Below are 26,115 nucleotides of genomic sequence, written 5' to 3' on the forward strand. Positions count from 1 at the left end.
AGCCCATGGGATCCAGGGTGCCTTGGCACATTGGATCCAAAACTGGCTTAGTGGCAGAAGGCAGAGGGTGATGGTTGAAGGTTGTTTTTGTGACTGGAAGCCTGTGTCCAGTGGGGTACCGCAGGGATTGGTGCTGGGTCCCTTGCTGTTTGTGGTCTACATTAATGATTTGGATGTGAATGTAAAAGGTATGATCAGTAAGTTCGCAGATGACACGAAAATTGGTGGGGTGGTAAATAGCGAGGAGGGTAGCCTCAGTCTGCAGGACGATATAGATGGGTTGGTCAGATGGGCGGAACAGTGGCAAATGGAATTTAACCCAGAGGGTGGTTGGAATCTGGAACTCACTACCTGAAAGGGTGGTAGAGGCAGGAACCCTCACAACATTCAAGAAGCATTTGGATGAGCACTTGAAATGCCATAGCATACAAGGCTACGGACCAAATGCTGGAAAATGGGATTAGATTAGACAGGGCTTGATGGCCGGCACGGACGCGATGGGCCGAAGGGCCTCTTTCTGTGTTGTATAACTCTATGACTATGGATTTTCATTCAGCAGTCGGAAAGGAGGCGGGGACTACAACTTTCGGGTTTTAGTCCCGGCTCCATCAACGTCCGGCCAATCGACGCGATTTTCCCTTGATTGACCTTGTTGAGCCCGCCCAGTGGGCTCAGCAGGCCAATTAAGAGCCACCCGGCAACAGCTGATGTCACAGACTGAAATTTCATCTGTCAAGAGTTTTTGACAGATGAAATATCAGTGTTTCACAGCTGTTTGAAGCTGTCAAACACTGACAGTCTTACTTCTAACCTGAGTCCTTCTACGCAGACTCAGTTAGGACTGTCACCGGCACTGAAAGCTGAAGGCTGTCACTTTTGACAGATCGCTGCCATTCTGCTTTCAGTGCCGGCTGAGTGATGGACTCCCGAAGCCTAGAGGAAGAAAGGTTGTTAAGGTAAGTACAGGTAATTTAAACTTCTTTACACACTTTAGACACACCAAACACACTTACCTTTGCACTCATGCACCCATCACTCACCTGTACACCGACATCTCGACCCCTCCAAGTCCTTCAACCCGACGGCCCGCCTGCTCTAACCTGGCGTGGTTTGCAGCCGTCGGGAATCCCACATGACACCCCTCAAAATAGGGATTAGGCTAAAAACTGCCTGTTAACAGTCAGTTAATTGGCACTAATCCCTTCCTGCCTTGGGTTGGCGGGTCCCAGTGCGGGGCGGTTACCCGCCTCCTTTGAAACTTACGTGGAGGCGGGTTTTGGGCGGGATGGTGTCGGGACCCCCAAATACAGGATTTTTGCCCCCTGCACGCCTAAAAGCCCGCTTCACGGCACACTGAAAATCTGGCCCTTTGTGTTCTCCTCACAGCTTACTGTCCCACCTAGCTTTGTATCGTCAGCAAACTTGGATACATTACACTCGGTCCCTTCATCTAGGTCATTAATATAGATTGTAAATAACTGAGGCCCCAGCACTGATCCTTGCGGCACCCCACTAGTTACAGCCTGCCAACCTGAAAAAGACCAGTTTATCCCTACTCTGTTTTCTGTCCGTGCTACTGCAGTATATTACCCCAACCCCATGAGCCCTTATCTTGTGTAATAACCTTTTATGTGTCACCTTATCGAATGCCTTTTGGAAATCCAAATATACTACATCCACTGGTTCCCCTTTATCTTCCCTGCTAGTTACATCCTCAAAAAGCTCTAATAAATTTGTCAAACACGATTTCCCTTTCATAAAACCATGTTGATTCTGCCTAATCATGTTATGATTTTTTAAGTGCCCTGATACCACTTCCTTAACAATGGATTCCAGCATTTTCCAGATGACTGATGTCAGGCTAACTGGCCTGTAGTTCTCTGTTTCCTCTCTCCCTTCTTTCTTGAATAACGGTGTTACATTTGCTACCTTCCATTCCGCTGGGACTGTTCTAGAATCAATGTGTTAGAACACTATCCCCATATCAATTGAATCTAAGTTTGAATGCAACTCAAAGTATGAAGATGCTTTTCTTCATAGGATTGTTAGATAAAAGCTCCTTTAGACACCCGAATTAAAACCTATTTTGAAGAATTGCAGATGGTTACTCTGATCACCCTGCTCTGAACATGGTACATAGGCCTAGAAATTCAGTATAGCCACTTTTGGGGCGGTAAAGTCGGGCGGGCGCTAAAGTTAGCGCCCGCCGGAAAGTGGAGGCCACTTCGCCGATATTCAGTAGCTTTGGCCAAGGAGTTTGGGCGAGCGCTGAAACTGGCGTTGCACCCCTATCTTTAGGCGCTAAGCCGGCGGTGCAGAGTGATAACGCCGAGGCCGGGCGCAGCGCAGGTGCGGTCATGTTTTGATTGACAGCAGACACCCTGACGCCGGCCAGCTCTTAAAGGGGGAAGGGTCGACTTGGTCTGCTGCCACGCCCTGGATAGTGGAGCCCTCCAGCTAGGCCTGAACACTGCTGCTGGACCCAAATAGCGCCTGAAGCCATGCAGAAGGCCCGTGAACGAGCGCAGCGCTTCTCAGAGCATGCTTTAAGGGTGCTGCTTAGGGGTTTGGAGAAGAAAAGAGATATCTTGTGCCCGGACAGTGGCAAGAAGGCTCCCAAGAGGCTGTACAGGAGAGCCTGGAGGGAAATCGCCCAGAGGGTCACAGCCAACAGCGATGTCCCCAGGACTGGTGACCAATGCCGCAAGAAGTTCAACGACCTCACTCGGTTGGTCAGGGTGAGTACCCTTTCCAGTGTCCTCCTCATCCTTGCATGTGCACCTCACATTATGGGCAAAGGGACCTCAAAGGCCTAATGGCCAGCCCTCCTCCAGCAGCTATGGCACTGGCGTGATCATCAGTAGCACTTTCTGCACTTGACACACTGGCCAAGCTATTCGACCATGGGAGGCAGTGCACACAACAACAGGGCACCACACTGGCCAAGCTATTCCACCATGGGAGGCAGTGCACACAACAACAGGGCACCACACTGTACTTAGAGGCCGTCCTTTCTCTTGCAGGCCAAGCTGGCGCAGAATCTGAAGAGCCGGACTGTCACCGGGGGAGGCCGTGTCCAGTTCCAGGAGCTCAGTGACCTGGAGGAGCGCGTGGCTCGACTCATGCGTGCCCGGGTGATTGGCCCCGTTGCTATTGGAGATGCCGACCCTGTGCTGGGCCCCAATGGTAAGGACATGACCGTTTGGACCTCTCTCGTTCCCCTTGCGCTTCAGATCTACATCCTTTGCCACTGTCCCACCAATGCGCATAATGCCACCACTCATGCCTCCCTCGCTGACGCCCTGTCCTCACTCTAAAGCTACTCTTGCGCCTTCCTGCTTTCAGCTGGTGAGGAGGAGGTCCCTGAAGCCGCGAGTGTCAGTCCCTCGGAAGAGGAGGACGACGAGGACCAAGAGGAAGGCGGCACATCGGGGGAACCCTCATCCGCCCAGGGGATGGCAATGGAGGGGACACGTCTTGCCTGGAGGAGAGCCAGGGGGAAGTGTTGCAGGGGGGTGTAGCTCCTGTGCCCAGTGGCGTCCAGCCACGCGGGAAGGGTCGGGCAGCACGGCTGCCTTCTCCCCAGAGGGGGGAAGTGTTGCAGGGGAGGGCAGTCGCTGGGCCCAGTGGCGTGCAGCCACGCGGGAAGGGTCGGGCAGCACGGCTGCCTTCTCCCCAGAGGGGGGAAGTGTTGCAGGGGAGGGCAGTTGCTGGGCCCAGTGGCGTCCAGCCACGCGGGAAGGGTCGGCCAGCTCGGCGGCCTTCTCCCCAGAGGGAGAGTCCGGCCTCCAGTCCGGAGACGGTCCTCGCCCAGGAGGTGCGCCTCCTTGATCAAATGTCCGCGGATTCGGAGCGGCGCCACACCGAGTTACATAGATACATAGATACATAGAGATAGGAACAGGAGTAGGCCATTCGGCCCTTCGAGCCTGCTCCGCCATTCAATGAGATCATGGCTGATCTTCGTCTGAGATCATAGCTGATCTTACCAGTTCAGTACCCCGTCCCCGCCTTTTCTCCGTAACCCTTAATCCCCTTAGCCTTCAGAAATATATCCAATTCTCTCTTGAAAATATTTATTGAATTAGCCTTCACAGCCCTCTGTGGCAGGGAATTCCACAGGCTCACCACTCTTTGAGTGAAGAAATTCTTCCTCATCTCTGTTTTAAATGATTTGCCCGCTATTTTTAGACTGTGGCCCCTGGTTCTGTGCTCCCCGGCCATTGGAAACATTCTCTCTGAATTCAGCCTGTCCAGGCCTGCCATAATTTTATATGTTTCGATGAGATCCCCTCTCAATCTTCTAAACTCCAGTGAGTACAAGCCCAAACTATTTAATCTCTCTTCGTAGGTCATTCCCGCCTTTCCAGGTATCAGCCTGGTGAATCGCCGTTGCACTCTTTCCATGGCAAGAACATCCTTCCGCAGATGGGGCGACCAAAACTGTACACAATACTCCAGATGCGGTCTCACCAGCACCTTGTACAGCTGTAGTAAGGTATCCCTATTCCTATACTCGAACCCCCTTGATATGAAGGCCAACATACCATTTGCCTTCTTAATCGCCTGTTGCACCTGCATGCTCTCCTTCAGTGACTGGTGCACAAGAACACCCAGGTCCCTCTGCACTTCCCCATCTCCCAATCTATTGCCATTTAGATAATAATCTACCCTCCTGTTTTTACCCCCAAAGTGGATAACCTCGCATTTATCCACATTATAGTGCATCTGCCACGTATCCGCCCATTCCCCCAACCTGTCCAAATCACACTGTAGCCTCCTGACATCCTCATCAGAGCCCACCCCTCCTCCTAGTTTAGTGTCGTCAGCGAATTTGGAAATATTGCATCCAATTCCCTGATCCAGATCATTTATATATATTGTGAACAGCTGGGGTCCCAGGACAGATCCTTGCGGCACCCCGCTGGTCACTGCCTGCCACTCCGAAAACGAGCCGTTTATTCCAACTCTCTGTTTTCTATCCGCCAGCCAGTTCTCTATCCACGTTAATACTTTGCCCCCAATCCCATGAGCCTTAATTTTGCATGATAATCTTTTGTGTGGAACCTTATCGAAGGCTTTCTGGAAGTCAAGGTACACCACATCCACTGGCTCTCCCCCATCTATTCTACCAGTTACCTCCTCAAAAAATTCCAGCAGATTAGTCAAACACGATTTACCCTTTGTAAATCCATGTTGACTCTGTCCGATCCTTTCCCCATTTGTCAAGTGCTCCGCTATTTTATCCTTAATAATGGACTCTAGCATTTTGCCCACAACCGATGTAAGGCTTACTGGTCTATAATTCCCTGCTTTCTCTCTACCCCCCTTTTTAAATATTGGGGTAACATTAGCTACCCTCCAATCCACGGGTACTGTTCCCGAGTCAATGGAGTTCCGGAAGATGATCCTTAGAGCATCTGCTATCTCCAGGGCCACCTCCTTAAGTACCCTAGGATGTAGTTTATCAGGCCCTGGGGATTTGTCGGCCTTCAGTCCCCTCAACTTACCCAACACCATATCCCTAGAGATACTAATTTCTGTCAGCTCCTCCCTCTCATTAGTCCCTATGTTTGCCGATATTCCTGGGAGGTTATTTGTGTCCTCCTTTGTGAATACAGAACCAAAGTATGAGTTTAATTGGTCTGCCATTTCCTTATTCTCCATTATATATTCTCCCGAATCGGACTGCAAGGGACCGACTTGGGATTTTACCAGTCTTTTCCTCCTGATATACCGATAAAAGCTTTTGCAGTCTGTCTTTATGTTTGCTGCAAGTTTACTTTCGTATTCTATTTTCCCCTTCCTGATTAATCCCTTTGTCCTCTTTTGCTGTATCCTGTACTGCCCCCAATCTTCCGGTCTGGTGCTTTTTTTTGCCAGTTGATATGCCCTTTTTTTTGATTTTATGCTGTCCCTAATTTCCCTCGTTATCCACGGTTGAGTCACCTTTTTAGGTTTATTTTTATGCCAAACCGGTATAAACATGTTCTGGAATTCTTCCATTCTATCTTTGAATGCTTGCCATTGTCTATCCACTGTCAATCCCCCCAGAAACACCACCCAATCAATCTTACCCAATTCCCGTCTCATACCCTCGTAATTCCCTTTATTTAAGTTCTGGACCTTAGTCTCTGATTCAATTTCCTCACTCTCCATCTCGACTGAGAGCTCGATCATATTATGATCGCTCTGACCCAAGGGGCCTCGTACAAGAAGATTGCTGATAAGTCCCTTCTCATTGCACAATACCCAGTCTAAAATGGCCTGATCTCGAGTCGGCTCCTCGACATATTGGTCCAGATAACCGTCCCGAAAACATTCCAGGAATTCCTCCTCCTCAGAATTTTTACTAATTTGGGTAGTCCAATCAATATGTAAATTAAAGTCACCCATGATGACAGCTGTGCTCTTATCGCACGCTTCTCTAATTTCCCTTTTTATGCCTTCCCTCACCTCCATATTACTATTTGGAGGCCTATATATCACACCCACTAACGTTTTCCTCCCCTTGCTATTTCTCATTTCTACCCATACAGATTCCGTTTCATCCGAGTTAATATCCTTCCTTTCCATTGCATTAATCCCCTCCTTTACCAGCAATGCTACCCCACCTCCCCTACCTTTTTGCCGATCCTTCCTAAATATTGTATATCCCTGGATGTTAAGTTCCCAGCCTTGCCCACCCTGCAGCCACGTTTCTGTAATCCCAATCAAATCATGGGGGTTGTGGGACAGTTGCCTCAGGCCATTGAGTCCCTGGCTCATAGTGTGGCCGATTTCGGGGACTCACAGGCCAGGGGTGTCGAACAACTCGCGGCAGCACAGGACGCGAGTCGAGAGTTCATGAGTGGTGCCGTGCAGACACTGGCTGGTCTGATGCGGGCACAGACCAGGGCAGTACGGGCACTCACTTCTGCCACACTCGCTGTGTCACGGACGCATCGCCAGGGCACCCGCCGCGCTGCTGCAGCACAGCGGTCTGGCCTTCACCAGATTGCTGCGCTTGCTGCAGTGCCAGCCCGGCTGAGTGCCAGTGTCTCTGGCGACCAGTGAGCGCCTGGCATCAGCCAGCTTGCCCCCATTGCTGCAGCCGCCACTGCCACTCCCCCAGCAAAGCTGCGACGAGCTGCTGGAGAGACTGATGCTGCCCAGCCACAGCTGCAGCAGTCAGCAGCCGGCCCCTCCAGGGCCGGACCTCGTCTAGGCCAACCCCCAAGGGCATCTGCCGTCACGCTTTGTGCCCCTCAGGAGCCTTCCCCCAGCCTTGCAACACCCACAGGGCCCAGGCTGAGGCGGAGCAGCAGGTCGGGCAGGGGCCGGAGAAGCCTGCACAAGGACTCGCCCTCTCAGCACACCAAGTAGAGTTTGTTGCCAAATGTTTTTGACTGTTTTTTGGGGGTGTTGTCTGTTTTTGTGTTTCATGTGGGAAGGGCCCTGAGTTTGTTAAATAAAGCTTTTTATTTATTCAGCTTGTCCATGTGTCATGTTTCAAGTGGTTGTTGCGTTAACCGGCTGAGGGCTTGCGGAGCGGCTGCATTCAGGTGCGTTCATTGCCACAAGCCATTCCCTGAGAGGGGGCCTAGAAGTGTCGTTCAATAAGCCGCCGGCGGACGGCCCTTGGACCTTGTGGCTCCCTCCTGGGCTGGTGCTCCTCCTCCTCCTCCTCCTCATGGTCCTCCTGCTCGTCCTCCTGAGATGGTGGTCCAACGTGAGGTGGCAGTGCCTGAGTCCTGCGGATAGCCAGGTTGTGCAGCATGCAGCAAACGGCGACGAACTGGGAGACTCTATCCGGCGAATACTGTAGAGATCCGCCGGAACGATCCAGGCAGCGGAACCGTTGCTTGAGGACGCCAATCATTTGCTCTATGATGTTCCTTGTGGCTTGATGGCTTTCGTTGTATGCCTCCTCAGCAGGGGTCCTGGGCGCGCGGAGCAGGGTCATGAGCCATGTACACAAAGGGTAGCCCTTGTCCCCGATAAGCCATCCCCTTGGGGGAGGCTGTGCCTGGAACATGTCAGCCACAGTAGTGTGGCGCAGGATAAATGCATCGTGGCTGCTCCCTGGAAAGCGGGCATTGACAGCTAGGATGCGCTGCCTGTGGTCACACACCAGCTGTACATTGAGGGAATGGTAGCCCTTCCGGTTGCGGTAATCCTCGGCATTGTCGATAGGTGCCCGCATAGCCACATGCGTGCAGTCAATGGCGCCCTGCACCATGGGGAAGTCGGCGATCCTGGCAAATCCGACTGCACGCTGCTCCTGCCTCTCTAGGGTCATGGGGAAGGAGATGAATTGGTGTCTCCTTGCGAAAAGGGCATCGGTGACCTGCCGGATGCAGCGATGCACGGCGAACTGGGAGATGTTCGCTATGTCCCCAGCAGCGGCTTGGAAGGAGCCGCTTGCATAAAAGTTCAGAGCCACCGTGACCTTCACTTCCACCGACAGAGACGTCCTGCACATCAGCTGTGCACGCAGATCTCTGTGAAGCAGCTGGCAGATCTCTGCAACCACCTCCCTTCTGAAGCGCAGCCTCTTAACACAATGCGCGGCAGTCATGGTGAGATAGGACACCTGCTGCCGGTATTCCCTGAGTGGGTAAGGCCTGCGTTGCCGACGCCTGATGGCCCCTCTGCGTCTAGGCATAGCTGCCCCTCTCACACAGCGTCTGCGAGCCCTTCGCACATAATGCTGGAACTGAGGGTTGGAACCCCATAATATACTTGCAAACAGTCAAATCACAATGAGTCAAATTTCCAAGCTCTGGCCAGAAGCCAAAAATACCTCTCCTATGTTGTCCCAAATCAGTAAGGTCTGTTCCTTGGTCTCTGTCCAGAAATCCAAAGCACTAAAGTCATTGCAGCAAAAGGGCTGGCCTTTATAGTCCAGTCTGAGTGCCCTTTAATTAGCGCTCCCCGAGGCCCGCAGGGCCTCTGCTGCGTTCCACTTCACAGTTCTTAACAGCGCCACGCCCACATTGGGCGGACGCCACTGAAGTTCCGGTTTGGGGCGCACAAACAGCGTTGCACGACGAAATGACGTCATAAGCTGCGCGCGCAGCTGAGCGGGCGCAAACACTTTGTGCCGGCGCTAAATGTCAACTGAAGTTGGGCGTAGGCGCAGATCGGCCTGCGCCCGGGCGCTAAGTGCCTAGCGCTCGAAATCTACTCCTCTTATGGCGCTAACGGCTGGCGAACGCAACTGAATTTCTAGGCCATAATGTGTAAAGATATTTATTATTTTACTGTGTGGTAAAGCAGGGGGAGCACAAGGACAGAATAGTATTGTTTGAAGCAGGTAACAAAACATTTTGCTGAACTACCAAATTTGATGAATGCCTCACAATGTAGGCCCACAGAACAAACATAACATTTCCAGTATTAATGGACGTTCATTGTATTGCAAACTGGGATATCTGGAAACAAATTCCAATGGTTGAATCCTTTCATTTGTTACTTTATCTTTGGTTTACCAAGACAAAAGCCTCAGCAAAATCATGATAGTTGAGACCTTCTAAAGGCCCCAAACTTTCACAGAGTAAGGCAATCAATTTCGGATGGGATCAATTCCCTTCTCTAGTCAGAGTGGCTCCAGTGAGAGCTAAAGAGTTGACTTTTTTCCCCCCATGCCTGATAAGGGCAGATTGGCTTGAGACCTTCAAGGCACTCAGTGGGCTGTCCTGGCTACGCAAACGACCCCATCCCCGGAATATGGGTTTGGCCTCCATTCTTGCGTGAGGGCAGGCATGGTTCCACTGTGCTGCACTTACACTGGCGGTGGAGGTTCCCAGGACTGTCCAGACCTCAGCATCTTTCTGCCTCCAGGCTACCGATATATTAGTTGGGTAATTAAACTGCAAAGATTAAGGTGCTTGTACACTGTTTCTATCTCAAAAAAGTCACCTCCATGTGTTGCTCTCTCCTTTATACCGTGGAATGAGGAGACCCAACTATTTTATCTGTTGAAATGTGGGGGGAACCATCTCCCTCTCATTGCTTCCTGGAAACAAACACATGGTGGGTGTGTGGGGGGGGGGGGGGGGGGTGGGGGAGGGCTTAAAACTATGTGATCCCGATGGAGAAAGACCCCCACGTCTCCTGGTGACTGTACTCTGGAACATAAAAGCTCCTTTAGACACCCGAATTAAAACCTATTTTGAAGAAGTGCAGATGGTTACTCTGATCACCCTGCTCTGAACATGGTACATAATGTGTAAAGATATTTATTATTTTACTGTGTGGTAAAGCAGGGGGAGCACAAGGACAGAATAGTATTGTTTGAAGCAGGCAACAAAACATTTTGCTGAACTACCAAATTTGATGAATAGTTTAGTGAAAAAGAATACCTTTCAATGTAAGTGTTTGAAAGTATCAAAGAATGTGAAGGGGGAAGATAAATTACCCCCTGTACCCATAGGAGCCTGTTCCGCTATTCAATGAGATCATGGCTGATCTGTGACATAACTCCATATCCCTGTCTTTGCCCTATATGGTTAACAGAAATCTATCTGTCTCAGATTTGAAATTAACAATTGACCCAGCATCAATTGCTGTTTGTGGAAGAGAGGTCCAAACTTCTCCCACCCTTTGTGTATAGAAGTGTTTCCTAACTTCACTCCTGAAAGGCCTAACTCTAATTTTTAGGCTAGGCCCCCTAGTCCTAGATTCCCCAACCAGCGGAAATAGTTTCTCTCTATCCTATCAATTCCCCTTAATATCGTGAAAACTTCGATCAAATCACCCCTTAATCTTCTAAATTCCAGGGAATACAACACTCATTCTCAGCTGTATAAGCCCCCACATATAAAAACAATACAAATGGGTTCCCACCTTACATGTTTCCCACATAGAAATATTTCCTACCTGTCACCGAAGGGAAGTAGATGCCAACGAGCAGGGTGAAGTAGGACGTCACGTCAGTGAACACGTAAGGTTGGTCCAAGTCGACTGTTCTGGCTGAGGTGGTCACAGATGGCAACTTACGTTGCTCCACAATCACACCTTTAGTCAGGTAATTCGCCCACAGGTTTTCTGGTACGAAGAGATAAAACAGGTAAAGTTAGCTAGATCATTCTCAGATACAGCACCTCTGACAGAATCATCATTTTTTTAGTCATGAAGTCATTATCAAACCTGTTATCTTTGTATTGGTAGTGGCATTGGGTAAAGTTGGTAGGCATTCATTTTTTATTTCCCCATCCAACCGTCCCCCCACCCCCGTTCACCCCTCTGATAGACCCTCACAGCTCTGGTCTGCACTGCCTAATGATCTAGCCCACGTGCATCTGCATGGACATCACTAATATCTCTCCTTGGCTTACCCATTGAAAGTAGCATTTGAGTAATGCTAGGAGGGGTACATAGTTGAGAGGACAACCTTGGGCTCAACTGCAGCTACTACATCTAGAAGTGAGAATGGCAGCCGAGACTGCGATTTAAAAAATGTGTCCTCTATTCAGGAGACCAAAAACAGTCTTGTAATTTGGCTAATAAAAAATAATTTCAGCAAAACGTTTTAAATAGATCTGCTGAAACCACTGTGGTACTGTGATCATTGAAGGCTGCAGTACTTGGTGAGGGGAGGAGCTAACATTACTAAAAGAGGATTTTTACCTAACAGAGCGGATAGAGACTTGTCAATAGACAACTGTGCAAGGATGTGATCCATGATCACATTGCTGATTGCTTTTGCCTCAACACATTTTAACATTTAAAATAAAACCAAGCAGAAGCAGGCTAAATTACCATTTTCTGTTAAGAACAGCACTATTTAAAATCTCCAGTATTTAGAACCACTGTCAGCAACTTGTTTGCGAGATATGTCATATAGCTATGGACAGGAATATACTATTGAAAGCACTTTCTTCAGGGTCCCATAATGTCTCTGACCTTACCTCCCCCAACCCAAGAGAGAACATTGGCCTGGATTTTGCACTGGTAATGACGGCAAAACTGTCAGTGTTCGCTGTCATTACCCTTCTGAAACTGAAAGCAACTCCAGGATTCAGTGCATGTGTAGATAAACGCGGAAATCCAGAAGTTGCGGTCAATCATTCCCTGCTCCGCAATTGGTTGCGCTGTGGAATTCCCTAGAGTGGGCAATCAATTCAAATCACACTGAAGGATGAAAACGTCCCCATCCCACTGGAATATCGCTGTTGAACCACCCCACTCCCACCACCCCCGAAAAGGTTAAGCCTTGTTGAAAGAGGTGTAACTGGCATATTGACTGCTGAACAACCATTCTGGCCCCGAAAATCTAATTTTATATTTGTGAAATATCAAAATTTTCCATTAATATGATTAAGAATTACATGGTTTTTAAAATAATTTTTTTAAAGTTTGTTTATGATATTTTAGCTTCTACCATAATCCTATATGTATGTTCTAATCTCTATTTCACTCTGTAAAATTTATAAAAAGTTAATTTGAATTTGTGCATTTTACTTCTTGGTTTGCTCTCTGTGAGAATTCTTCATTGTGATTGGCTGCTCAGTCTGCTTGATGACATCACTTGCTGGCTATTGGAGATTCGCTTGATTTGGCACCAGATTCAAACAAAGGTTGGGAGAGCTAAAATCGACACCATAGTGATCGCTAGATCTTTGTGGGCAGCTTTCTTCGAGGTCAGTGGCGAGTGCTGTTGCTTTGCCGCTGACCGCAAATTCCGGGCCAATATATATGCAATGCAGTGCGAGAAAGAAAGATGAAAATCACACAAAAATTTAAAACCAGACTTTTACCCAAGTGCTAATAGCCTTTATAATTTTTTTATGTAATTGTTCTCAGAATGTGGCGATGCTGACAAAGCTGCATTTATTGCCCATCTTAAGTTGAGACGGTGGTAGTGAACCTTATCCTTCAACTGTTGCAGTCTTTGCGCTGATGGTATGCCCATGATGGTGTGACATGGGAAATTCCAAGATCTTTATCTAATCACAACAAAGGAATATGACCATTTCATATGGTGAGTGACTTGGGGAGTAATTTGAAGATGATGGTTTTGACACAATCCTGCTGCTTTTGTTCTTCTTGGTGGCAAAGAACATGGGACTGGGAAGTAGTACAGTGCGTCCTGCAGATAGTATAGACTGCAGCCACATTGGTGCTGGTGGTGGTCAGTTTTGAGTCCAGTGGTGTGGCTGCTGATCAAGCAAACTACTCTGGATGGTGTTGAGCTTCTTGAGTGTTGTTACAGCTGCACTGATCCAGGTGAGTGGTGAGTATTCCATCACACTCCTGACTTGAGCCTTGTAGATGGTGGTTAGGTTTTGGAGCATTAAGGTGGTGAACCATTTGTCAAGGAGTGCCCAGAATCTGCCCTGCTCTGTTGTTGATGGGACTGGTGCAGTTAAGCTTCCGGTCAATGGTGGCCCAGGATGTTGATGGTGGCAGACTCAGCGATGGTGGTGCCATTGAAAGTCGGGGAAAGTGACTCATTTCTTATTGGTGATGGTCATTGCCTGGCACTTATGTGGCGTGAATGATACCTACTACTTATTACTCCAAGCCCGGATGTTGTTCCAGTCCTGCTGTCAGCTGGCATAGGCTGCTACAGGCTGGCATGAGAGGCTACAGACTGGCATGGGCTGCTACAGACTATTATGAGCTGCTACAGACTGGTATGAGCTGCTTCATTATCAGAGGAATTGTGAATGGCGCTGAACACTGTAGCATCATCAGCAAACAGTCCCACTCTTTACATTATCATAAATTAAAGGTCATTAATGAAACAGCTGAAGATAGTTGGTCCAAGGATACTTCCTTGATAACCCCTGCAGTGATGTCCTGGAGCGAAGATGATTGGCCTCCAACAATCACAAATCAACTTTGCGGCAGATATGACTCCAGCCTTGCTCCTTGACTACCACTGACCTCAGTTTTGTTAGGGCACCTTGATGCAATACTTAGTCGATGCTGCCTTGATGTAGAGGGAAGGTACCCTCTCTTCTCTAGCTCTTCTGTCCATGTCTACGATGAGTTCTGGAGCTGAGTAGTTCTCGTGGAACCCGAAGTGAGCATCAGGGAAGGGAGCATATTGTCAAAGAGTAAGTACTGCTGGATGACACTGTTGATGATTTCTTCCATCAATTTACTGTTGATTGGGAAGAAGCTGGCTGGGTTAAATTTATCTTGCTTTTAGGACATATTTGAGGAATGTTCCAAATTGTCAGGTATATGCCAGGGTCATAGTTGCACTGGAATAACCTAGCTGGAGGGAAGGGGGCGGGCAGATAGTTCTGGTGCATAGGTCTTTAGCACCATAGATGAATGTTGCCAGGGCCCATAAACTTTGTTGTATCCAGTGCATTCATCACCTTCTTAATGTCACATGGAGTGAACCAAATTGGCTGGACACGAGTATCTGTGATGGGGAGGGCTTCAGGAGAAGGCCAACAAGAATCATTCACTCAGCACTTTGGTCTGACGACACTTACAAATACTTCACCCTCACCTCTTGCACTCACATGCCAGCCCTTGATCAATATAAACTTATGCAAATCAGCACACTCAACTATGCACTGTATCCTTAGTTAACATCCTCACGCTGTTGAGGATTTAATCCCACTGACAAATGAATGCAATAAAGATGATTAAATATGTTACATCCAGAATTCTGGTTGTTTGCCAGTAAAAAGAACATCTGTTAAAACATATCTCATGACCTTGATAAATTTGTTTTTTTTCCAGTGAAAGTCTAGGACAGAGGAAACGTGACATTTAAAATTGTACCAACAGGAGACTGTTGAATCTAAGTGGCAAGTAATGTCAATTTGTGCCTTAAAGCCACCACAATATCAATTTTAAATAGTGATTATGGTTGTGGTTACTGATGACCGCTTAATTTAGGTCCCAGCTTCACTGACCTATGCTCCTAATCAATTATTATCTAATTTATCCAGTTTGTCCCAATCATTTAGCCCACTCCGACTAGTTTAATCTCCCTCTATTTGGCACCAAACCTGCAGCTAGGAATGTAGCCACGAGTGGAACTGGTTAGGCCACAACCCACCTAATTAGCAGCCAGCCAAACCCAAATCTGAGCCCGTATGAATGTCTAGATCGGGCTAGTGCTGTCCAAAACTGAAGGGCTGACTCCTGGTCTCGCTAACCTCAGCCCATCTGTTTTTGTGCTATTTCCAGCTCCTCATTTCCATTGACTTGTGTTGGCATTGCGGGTGTTCAGCAGCGCTGACCAGATGATCCAATCTTGACCCTGCTCCTGACTCAATGGGGGAGAAATTGGCTATCCCCCGAAAGCGGAAGTGGGGATCACGGTGCGCAATTGACCCGCGCCCATTCATTGCATTGTAGGCAGCACAGGAAATTGGTGCTGCCTGCTGCTTTACATGATTGCTGCCTGCAGCCCGGGTAACTGCACTGTTCACTGGCTGCAAGCATCAGTATAGGGGCCTGATATCATGAGTGGTTAGCACTACTTAAAGGCAGCCTGCACCTCTTAAAGGGGAGGTACATTGTGGCTGCAAGAAGTGGTGGAAGTCCTTTGAAAACTGAATCTGTGCTGTGATATTTTGAGCAATAGCTGAAGATGCAAGAGAGCGAGCACCAAGGTTTTCAGACACTTCACTAGAGCTCTTGGTGAAAGATGGAAGAAAGGAGAGATGTCCTGTATCGGCAGGGGGGCAGGTGGCCCTCCAGACAGATGCTCAGGAGGCAGTGGGAAGAAGTAACTGCAGAGGTCAGTGCCAAGAGTGCTGCTCTAAGAACATGGATGCAGTGAAGGAAGAAAATTAACGATCTGACACGAGTTGTCAAGGTCATTGAGTTCAATCTTCAAATAGCATATACTACCAACTGCACCACTAGCTTCATCCACTGCTCAATTCACTACACCCCATCACCCACCTACCAACAATCTCTATCAATCAGCACTCAACCCTAACGTTCATATGCTTTACCTCACCTTCACACACTTAGCATTGTTGCAAGCCTTGCACCTACAACTTGAACACACTAGCAGCTATTCAACCATGACAGCAATATCACACAAGCATATTGCAGGACACTCATTGACACACTTCCCCCTTTCTTGTAGGAGAAGGTGGTGCATTATGGCAGGCAGCAGCAAAGAACTGGAGGAGGACAAGTGCGCCTGCATGTTTTAACCCCCATGGAGGAAACAGTGCTAGCCATCATGGGAAGGGACATCGCTGAGGCCGTGGTCACTGGTGGGGCTGAAGCGATCGATGATGAGGCTATCTGCATACCTAACCCCCTCCTTTCATCACACTTCTCTCTCATCCCTCCATCACTTCTGACTTAGAAGCTGCAGATGGTGTAAGCACGCACTTCTTACTTTCTCCTCTTCTCTCACCACAACTCAACCCTGGTCACTTTTTCATTTCAGATGAAAACTGAAAAAAACTGGAACCTGCCCAGTCAGTGGAGAAAGAGAAAGATGACAGTGAGGATGAAGAGACACCGTCACTCTATCTTACAGTTGCAGTTACCAGCTCAGATACTGACACTGCATGTATTTTAGAGGCTAGGATAGAGGAGGTATCTGCACTTGGTGGGACACCGGGCACAAGTGTGCAGGTGCTAGAATGGAGGAAAGGATAGCACAGGTGCCAGCTCCCCGGAGGGCGAGGTCACACACTAGTTTTGCTGCAGAGGACTCAGCTGAGGACTTAGTTGGACTAGGCTACAGAAGAAGGATGATGGTGTACACACCCACTCTGCCAGTTCCCTTGCTGTTGCCTATCAGCCAGCCAAGACTGCTACAGCACAGACCGAGATGGTGCAGTCTTAAGCTGGGTCTTCTAGGCCCAGAGCTGCTCGAGGTCACCCTCCAAGGCCATCTGCAGTCTCCTCAATTGAAGGTCAGCAGCCTTCCATCACGCATGCTGTAGCCACTGGGGAAGCACTTCATAGCACTAGGACAGGCAAAAGCACATTGAAGACAGGTACTGAGGGAATGCACAAGGGTGATTAGTTTATTTTTGTATGCATTATGTTATGATTGAATTTATAAAATTGGATTCAAATGTGCATTTTCTGCTGTTTTTTATTTTGGTGTTGTCGGAAAGAGGACGATGAGGTCAGTGATAGAGGAAAGGTAAGGAGTGTGGACTGTTGGTGAATGGGGAGGTGTGGTTGAGGTTACTGATATTGTTCATGAATTATTTGATCACGTACAGCCCGGGTAGAAAGCGTCTGTCTATGTTGTAGCCTCCCTTCCTCTTCGTGTTCCTCCACTTCCTGTTGCACTTTCTACTCCTCCACTTTCTGCTCCTCCTCTTCCTCATGCTCTTGCTCCTCACCTGATAGGTAGTGGTAATAGCTGTTCTCGCATAATGGCAAGGTTGTGCAGCATGCAGCATACTACCCCAAATCTCGATACCCACTCAGCTGAGTACTGCAGGGCTCCTCCAGAGCACTCCAGGCAGTGGAAGCATTGCTTGAAGATGCCGATGGTGTGCTCTATAATGTTCCCTGTGGCTGGATGGCTTTCATTGTAGGCCTGCTGTGCACGTGTGGGTTCTGGACCGGAGTCATGAGCCATGTCATGAGTGGATCACCCTTGTTGCCCAGTACCAGCCTTTGACTTGCCGTGGTGGGTCAAATACAGCTGGCACAGAGGACTGCTGCAGAATGAACGAATCGTGACTACTGCCTGGATAACGGGCATTGACCGGCAGGATGCGCTGCCTGTGGTCGCACACCAGCTGCACATTGAGGGAGTGGAATCCCTTTCAGTTAAGGAAAATGGCTGAGTTCACATGAGGTGCATGCAAGGCAATGTGCGTGCAGTCAATGACAGCCTGCACCATGGGGAAGCCTGCAATCTGAGCAAACCCTTGTGCTCGCTCTGTCTGCTTGTCTCTGGTAAGAGGGAATAAGATGAAGCTATCTCTCTGTGTATAGAGAGTCTCACTGACCTCCCTTATGCGGCAGTGTACTGGAAACTGCAAAATGTTACTTATATCATCAGCAGCAGTCTGGAAGGAGCCAGGCACATAAAAGTTAAGAGCCAAGGTCACCTTGACAGCCACAGGCAATGCTGTCCTTGCCCTACTTTGAGATTGCAGTTGTGGCTGCAGCAGGTGACAGGTTTTAGTCACGGCCTCTTTTGTGAAGCAAAGATGTCTCAAGCATTGATCCTTGTTGAAGTTAAGGTACGAGAATTACTCCCTGAAGACGCTTGGTGGATATGGCCTCCTGCGGAGAGATCCTATCCCCCTCCTCCTCCTCCCTCTTCCAGCAGCTTGTCCTGCTCTGTGCGGCCTCTCTTCATTCTCCCAGTCATGCTCAATTTCTTGAGGAAGCCCTACCAGGCCACCCATGTCTGGAAGCAACTTGTTTTAGCATAGGCTTTTAAATGACCAAAAAAGTACTTCAGCGCTAGCCAGACCACTCCCTGTAGACTATTCAAACATTAGCCAAGTATAGGAAAGCTCCAAAAATGCATACAATTGCACCAGCAGCCAGAAGAAATAATCCAGCAACTAACCTGTAAGTAAAAGACTTACATTTCTATAGCACCTTTCACCACCAGACCACTCAAAGTGCTTTACAGCCAATGAAGTACTTTTGGAGTGTAGTCACTGTTGTAATGTGGGAAACGCAGCAGCCAATTTGCGCACAGCAATGTCCCACAAACAACAATGTGATAATGACCAGATAAACTGTTTTTGTTATGTTGATTGAGGGATAAATATTGGCCAGGACGCCGGGGATGATCCCTTTAAATAGCGCTCTGTGAAGGGTCCTTCATGCCGTTTAATGGCCCAGAAATTCGGGTCCCAACGCGTGAGTACGGACGGAGTATTCACGCGTGGACCCGATGGAAGTGCCGGTTTCTTGCATGCACTACGCATGCGCGGGAAACCGGCATTTCCGATCCTCTGAACCAAGGGGTTCAGAGGTCGAACGCGTGCGCGCAGGAGTCTGCGCGTGCGCGTTGAACTTCCTTTTTTTTTTTAACAGTTTTGCCCGTGCGTGAAGGCCTCTACCTTTTGCACATCTAAAAACCAGGCGTAAGGACTTCATTTTAAAAGGTAAGTGGTCAATTAATTAAAATTAGAACATTTTTTCCACAGGTTTATTATTTTTAAATACTTTACAGTAAGGTAAGTGTATTTTTAGCCCCAATTTTTTATAAAATTATTTTTTTCAAAAATTTAAATTATTGTTTGAAATAGTTATTTAATGTTATTTATAGTTGATTTAAATAGTGTGATTTTTTTTCAAATTTATTTTAAGGTTAAGTACTGTTTTGGGCACCCAGAGTTTTCATGAGTTTGACAGTTCTTTCTGTCAAACTCATGAATGGACTTTCCCTCCTCCGATTGGTTGCCCAGTGCTCACGTGATCCCAGCCGACGCATCGCACTAACTACGCCGCTGGATCACGCAAGCACAGCGCACCGGGAGCTGGACCGGGCCACAGACAGGAAATCCATGCAGGCCCAGGCCTCAACTGCCGGCGCGTTAGGTAAGTGTAGGTCGGGGGCTTGCACCCGCGGGAAGCCCCCGACACGAATTTCTGGGCCATTGTTGTGTTCAGCTGTGCAAGGTTAAGACAGGGCATAGGTTGGAGCATGGTGTTCGAAAATGGCAGTGCTGGCATCAAATCAGCGTTGCACTGATTGACATCATAACCTGCCTACTTTGCATGTTGCCGGTGGTTGCAAGGTGCGCGCATGTGCAAACTCCTTTACCAAGATGGCATCCGACATACTTCCTGTCGGAAGTGTGCATGCGCATCCCGGATCCCATTTTCGCACATTAGGAGGCCATGTGGCACCTAAACAAAGAGTGCTACGGAGCCCAATTTCTCCCCCCTATTGTTTTGTATATTTTTGTCAACCGCAATATACAGAAAAGTATAAAATAATGATCCAGTTTAACATAAGTTTACATTTGTTCAAAAGAGGATGGATTACAAAACTAACGTGTCAGCCTTGGCTCAGTGGTAACACTCTTGCTGAGTCGAATGGTTGTGGGTTCAAGCCCCAATCCAGCAATTTGAGCTCATAACCTAAGCTTTTGCTTCAGTGCAGTACTGAGGGAGTGCAGCACTGTCGGGGGTGACATCTTTCAGATGAAATGTTAAACCATCGGTCTGCCCTTTCAGGTCGACGTAAAAAATCCCATGGCACTATTTGATAAAGAGCAGGGAAGTCCTTCTGGTATAAAAACAGAAAATGCTGGAGAAACTCAGCAGGTCAGGCAGCATCTGTGAAGCGAGAAACAGAGTTAATGTTTCAGGTCGAAGACCTTTCGTCATCGACCTGAAACGTTAACTCTGTTTCTCTCTTCACAGATGCTGCCTGACCTGCTGAGTTTCTCCAGCATTTTCTATTTTTATTTCAGATTTCCAGCATCTGCAGTATTTTCTTTTTGTATAAGTCCTTCTGGTATCCTGGCCAATATTTATTCCTCCACCAACATCACTAAAACAAATCATTTATCTCATTGTTGTATGTGGGAACTTGCTGTGTACAAATTGGCTGTTGCATTTCCCTACATTACAACAGTGACTACACTTGAAAAGTACTTAATTGTCTGTAAACACTTTGGGATGTTCTGAGGCCATGAAAGGTGCTATGCAAATACAAGTCTCTCTTTACCCTGGAATACTCCTTTTAGAGAAGACTTTGTTGACATGGTAATTAGGGGTAGAGTGATATTCATGAATGAATGGTTGTCACTGCAGTGTGATACTGTTTCAATGAGAAGTATCAATGTCTGATACTTTCCTTTATGGACAATAGTGTACCAGGCTTTCAGATTGATTCCATTACTTTGAGGTTACCTTCCTGCTGTTTATAATTATTACTGATAGGCTTTAGTTAATGGGGATGAAGGGATAAATGGGATTAATTCCCACTAGGACTTGTCAAGTCTTGCTTATCCTCAATGAGATGCACCAATTTTACTTCAGAAATATTTCCTGTTTCTTAGTACACTATAATAAATAAAAACGGCTCTTTTCATTTCAAGGGATTTACAATCAGTCTTGCTTTTTTTTCTTTCTCAACATTTTTCCCTGTTGGCAATGGTAACTGTGCATTGGGTGACAAGCCAATCAATATGCCGCAAATGCAATAATTTTGTGATTAAAATTCCACAGAACTGGTAGTTTACACAATAGATGGAAGACAACCTTCATCAATCATACCTGACTGTTGGCAAGGGCATGGCATTTTCAGGGATTTCATAGTCTGACTATCCAGATGGTTGAGTATCTGCTCCGATCAACAGATGACACCACGGTAGGGGCATCGCAAGAAGCTGCAGTGTGTTTCTTAAGCATTTTGTTTGGCACTGCGCGCGAATGTGTGATGATGAAGTCAATTTTTGAGCTCATAACTAGGATTGAGTGCAGTGAGTCGAAAAGAAAAAAGAAAAAATCATCCGACCTTCTCCTTAGCAATTTCAAGAGCTTCGGTTTTGGTTGGGTTAGGATTTAATACACTTTCAACATCAACTTTTCAAGAAATTTAAACGCAGACTACAGTGAAACAGCCACCTTCTACTTCTGGTACTGAGCGGGGATGAAAAACTGAATTCCTAACCTGAATTAAGAAATGTTATAACAGAAAATGCTGGAAAAACTCAGCAGGCCAGGCAACATCCGTGGAGAGAGAAATAGAGTCAACGTTTCGGGTCGAAACCCTTCTACCGAAATGTTATGCTTGTTTGAAAATACCCAGAATTTTGCCCATTTCTCATATGTTCAAGTTCACCTTCACCTGTCCCTTATATCAAAAGCAGCAAGGTATCAAGTGACCAACTTGTTCGTGTGCCAGGAATAACTGCAGCAAAAGGAAGGGAAGGTTACAGTTGGGAGTGTGTCTGATTCCCGGTCGTCTAAAGGATTATCTGCTTGTTTCCCTTGCCATCTGGTGGTACAGTTCATTTATCCTGCTGGGTTTGATCAGTCTGGGAGGGGAGAGGTGAGGGAAGAGATTTGCATTTGACTCAGTGCGAGTTTGCATTTGTATTTCCCAGTAAAAGAAAAGAAAAGCGTCTTCCATGACCTGAATGTCCTAAAAACGCTTTACAGCTAATGAAGTACTTTTGAATTGTAGTCACTGTTGTAATGTAGAAAACACGGAAGCCAATTTGCAAGGCTCCTCAAATAGCAATGGGATAAATGTCCAGATCATCTGTTTTGAGATGTTGGTTGAGAGATAAATATTGGTCAGGACTCCCTGGGAGAACTCCCCAGCTCTTCTTCAAATAGTGTTGTGATATAATTTACATCTCCCTGAGAGGGCAGACAAGGCCTCGATTTAACATCTCATCCAAAAGACGGCACCTCTGACAGTACAGCCCTCCCTCAGTACTGCACTGCAGTGTCAGCCTAGATTTTGTGCTCATGTCTCTGGAGTGGGACTTGAGCCCACAACCTTCTGACTCAGAGGTGAGAGTAAATATATTATATTTTATATTATATTGTATTGTATTGTATTAGAGTATATTATATTATTGATTCTTGCTCTTTGGCAGTCCAAGGATATTTACTTGCAATGAAACTGAATTCTCATCTTTGCTATTGACTTTGACCCAGCCTTTTCAATGGTTTGGATCTAGTTTCAAGCCCATGAGCCTGCTTTGATCAGACCAAAGCAAGACTTGATTGATCATCCCCAATCAGAACAACTGAGTCAAATACAGATTGGAGAAGTAAAGAGCCAAGATAGTCCCACATACCTTTGCCAAGCTTTTTGTTCAGATTCAGATGTTTTTTGTCACAATAATAAAAAAATTGATAAATTACACAGTTATCTGGGGATGATTTATTACTAAAAATAATCCCTGTGGAGTTGCATCAGGACTTTGTGTATTTTGTTTTGAGAATGTCACCTAAGTCTGAGGCTTTTATTATTCACTTAAACTTTCAGTCACTTTTTTTGCTCATCAAGGTGAACAACTCTCTATCGAGCAGCCCATCTGTGGTACAATCATGAAGCAAATGTTTAGAATAGATCCCCTTACTCTATTCCAATAACTATCATGAAATTAAACACACTCTTATGGAATTCCACTGTTCACTATATTAATGGAGGCATTAACCTTAGTTATTTTCAACAAATTAGCACCTGTAAAAGAATTTCATACAAACGTGCTAAATGTCCAGATGGTAATACTTAAGAAGCTTAACTTCCAGCTATATGTGTTTTAACTCCAACATCAAAAAAACACCCTCTACTGCACCAGTGTACATTTTCCCATATTCAATGCCAACCATTCTTATGGCCTTCCTGAATGAAATTGCAAAATTGTGAACTATTTTTATCATGGAGCAGAGCCCACTAGAAACGTGTTTTAAGTTTGCCCACACTGATTTCACATGGGCCACTTGTAAACAGCAGAGAAAACAAACTTCCATCCCATCAATTGGGACTGCATTCCAAACCAGATATACAAGCATGCATACAAAAAAGAACAGGTGAAGAGTAGCCCATCCATTGAGCCTGTGCTACTCTGGCATGGTGTCTCTCACCTCCTGACTCCCCAAAGCCTTTCCACCATCTACAAGGCACAAGTCAGGAGTGTGATGTAATACTCTCCACTTGCCTGGATGAGTGCAGCTGCAACAACACTCAAGAAGCTCGACACCATCCAGGACAAAGCAGCCCACTTGATTGGCACCCCATCCACCACCTTAAACATTCATTCCCTCCACCACCGGCGTACTGTGGCTGCAGTGTGTACCATCTACAAGATGCACTGCAGCAACTTGCCAAGGCTTCTTTGGCAGCACCTCCTAAACCGGCGACCTCTTCCACCTAGAAGGACAAGGGCAGCAGGTGCATGGGAACACCACCGCCCCCAAGTTCCCCTCCAAGTCACACACCATCCTGACTTAGAAATATATCACCGATCCTTCATTGTCGCTGGGTCAAAATCCTGGAACTCCCTACCTAACAGCACTGTGGGAGTACCTTCACCACACGGACTGCAGCGGTTCAAGAAGGTGGCCCACCACCACCTTCTCGAGGGCAACTAGGGATGGGCAATAATTGCTGGCCTTGTCAGCAACGCCCAGATCCCATAAGTGAATAAAAAAAAACTTCTGCACATCATCTCCTACATCACTGGCCCCACCATTCCATCCCGTGGAGCCATGTAATCTCCAAGGAGAGGCAACAAACATAGGCCATAGGCAAAAGTCATCATGCTAGCCCAGTGGGGGGGGGGGGGGGGGGTGAATGTTAATGTTCTGACACGCTGGGAGCGAGGGGGCAATAGTGCATGGTGTTTTAACGGTGGGGGGGGTTCCAATCCCCGACCCCAGTGGGGGTTCAATCCCTGACCCCGAGGGGTACAATCCCGGGGGAGGTTGAGGTTTGTATGGGGGTGGGGAGCTTTCGGGGCCAGGGGGAAGCACTCCTGCTCCTCCTGGCCCACAAAGAGTGCTCCCTGAGGCTGGCATCACCTCGCTGCAGCTGCCGGGATTCCCTTGGCCTGAAACCCCGGCCGGCCACAGTTAGACCTGCACAGCTGGTTAAATCTGAGGCTTCCAGCCTTATTATCATATTTAAAGTGCCTTCCTGCCTCCGTTAAAACCGGAAGTGGGTGGGTTGGAGGCGAGTTGCGGTCGAGATTCAGATCTTTAACATTTTAACCTCCCACCCAACCCACCCATTTTTGGAGTTAAAATTCCCTCCAATGTCAGTCAGTGCCTTTACGTGTGAAACTTCACATTTAATCTGATACAAGTATATTATACAAATCTAGCAGTCTAACAAGAAATCTACGTTTACACATTCGGGCCGCCGTTTGTTTGAACCTATAGGTTTGTGCTTGTGAATGGGTTAAACTGATGAGTGCATATTCTCTGCACCAACCCACTTGTAGCATTATGCCTAGGATATGAGTCTATCTTTATATTCAATAGAATCAGTGGTGTGTGGAGTAGCATTAGTTGCAGATGAAATTTCATTCCTTATCTAATATAACATCCTCTTCCTGCAGGTAGAACAAGTCCTGTCAGGCAGGAGCTGGCTCTGGATATTTCTGCTGCAGCTGTGGAACCGTCTTTATTTATGTTATTTTGTTACAAATTGAGCCAGCCGCAATAATCAGTCAGATTGCATTGGCTCACACACGAGTGATGTTCTTCCTGACCTAAATAACAGCACAGTGACCCATTCTAATCAATGTACAGGTACTTTAATCTGTAGAAAAGCAAACAGATAATGGTGCAAGATAACCTTATTATCCCTTCCACATCTGCTAAATTACCCCTCTCCCCATCTGATGTGGGCAAGTATACAAGGCCTCGGAGCGTGCCTGATTTTATTTTCAGTTCCGAATTGGTGTTATTTTTCAGAATTTTAAGCAAGGCTCGAGTCAACTGAAATTTTCAAAACTGAGATTGATAGATTTTTGTTAGGCCAGAGTATTAAGGGATATGGAACTAATGCGGGCAAATGGAGTTAAGAGACAGATTAGCCATGATCCAACTGAATGGTGAACGGGCTTGAGGGGCTGAATGACTTACTCCTGTTGCTATGTTCCTAAAATGATACTGCTTGCACCGTGACCCTAGTATAGTTGGTTAGTTGTTCAACACTAAGGCTGAAAGGTTGCAGTGTTTTGAAGCACTCACACACACGGGAAGCAGCTGTTATCTTTACTTGCACTGATGGTGCTTTTCTGGTTTTGATCGCATGAGGGGGTTGGAGAAAAATTTCCCCCATTTTTTCTTCTTCCCCTTTTCGACCCTTTTTTTCCCTGTTTTTTTTTTCCTCTCCCTGGATATTACATGGGGGGGTGGGTGGTGAGGGAAGGTGGGAAGAAGATGGAGGGGGGAGGTAGGAAGTGTCTAGTCATGATGCTCCAGGCTTGATGAACGAACTGGTCTTTTCCTGCCCGTCATTTTCGTATGTTGTACTTATTGACTTTACCTGCTGATCATCTTGCAGCAAGTGGCACAATCCAGTGGGCGCTTGTTTGCTTAGACTGAGCATCATTAGACAATGCACCTTGGTTGGCTTCAGGTACCTGTGTCTTATCTGGAAGCACTGTGCCCTGGAGTAGTTGATTGGCATAGTGTGAAGTCTCTGATGATATTAAAACTCCCTTCCTGAAGTATCCTCCATCGAATCATCCTCAAACCCTAGCCCATAAATGG

The 26,115-nt window shown here is 47.1% G+C and overlaps 1 protein-coding gene across 2 annotated transcripts in view; it reads right to left on the reverse strand.

The window, feature by feature from the left end:
- Positions 1-26,115, reverse strand: part of LOC147108572 (solute carrier family 12 member 5-like) — a 1,151,655-nt gene that overhangs the window by 118,797 nt on the left and 1,006,743 nt on the right. For both annotated transcript variants that reach the window (XM_086005249.1, XM_086005250.1), the window contains exon 9: positions 10,864-11,031. In XM_086005249.1, the coding sequence (XP_085861375.1) occupies positions 10,864-11,031 (168 nt within the window). The remainder of the gene's footprint in view (positions 1-10,863; positions 11,032-26,115) is intronic.

The sequence above is a fragment of the Somniosus microcephalus genome, chromosome 13 (assembly GCF_052327205.1).
Source record: "Somniosus microcephalus isolate GS21.2 chromosome 13, FLI_Smic_1.0, whole genome shotgun sequence".
NCBI classification, from domain to species: Eukaryota; Metazoa; Chordata; class Chondrichthyes; order Squaliformes; family Somniosidae; genus Somniosus; species Somniosus microcephalus.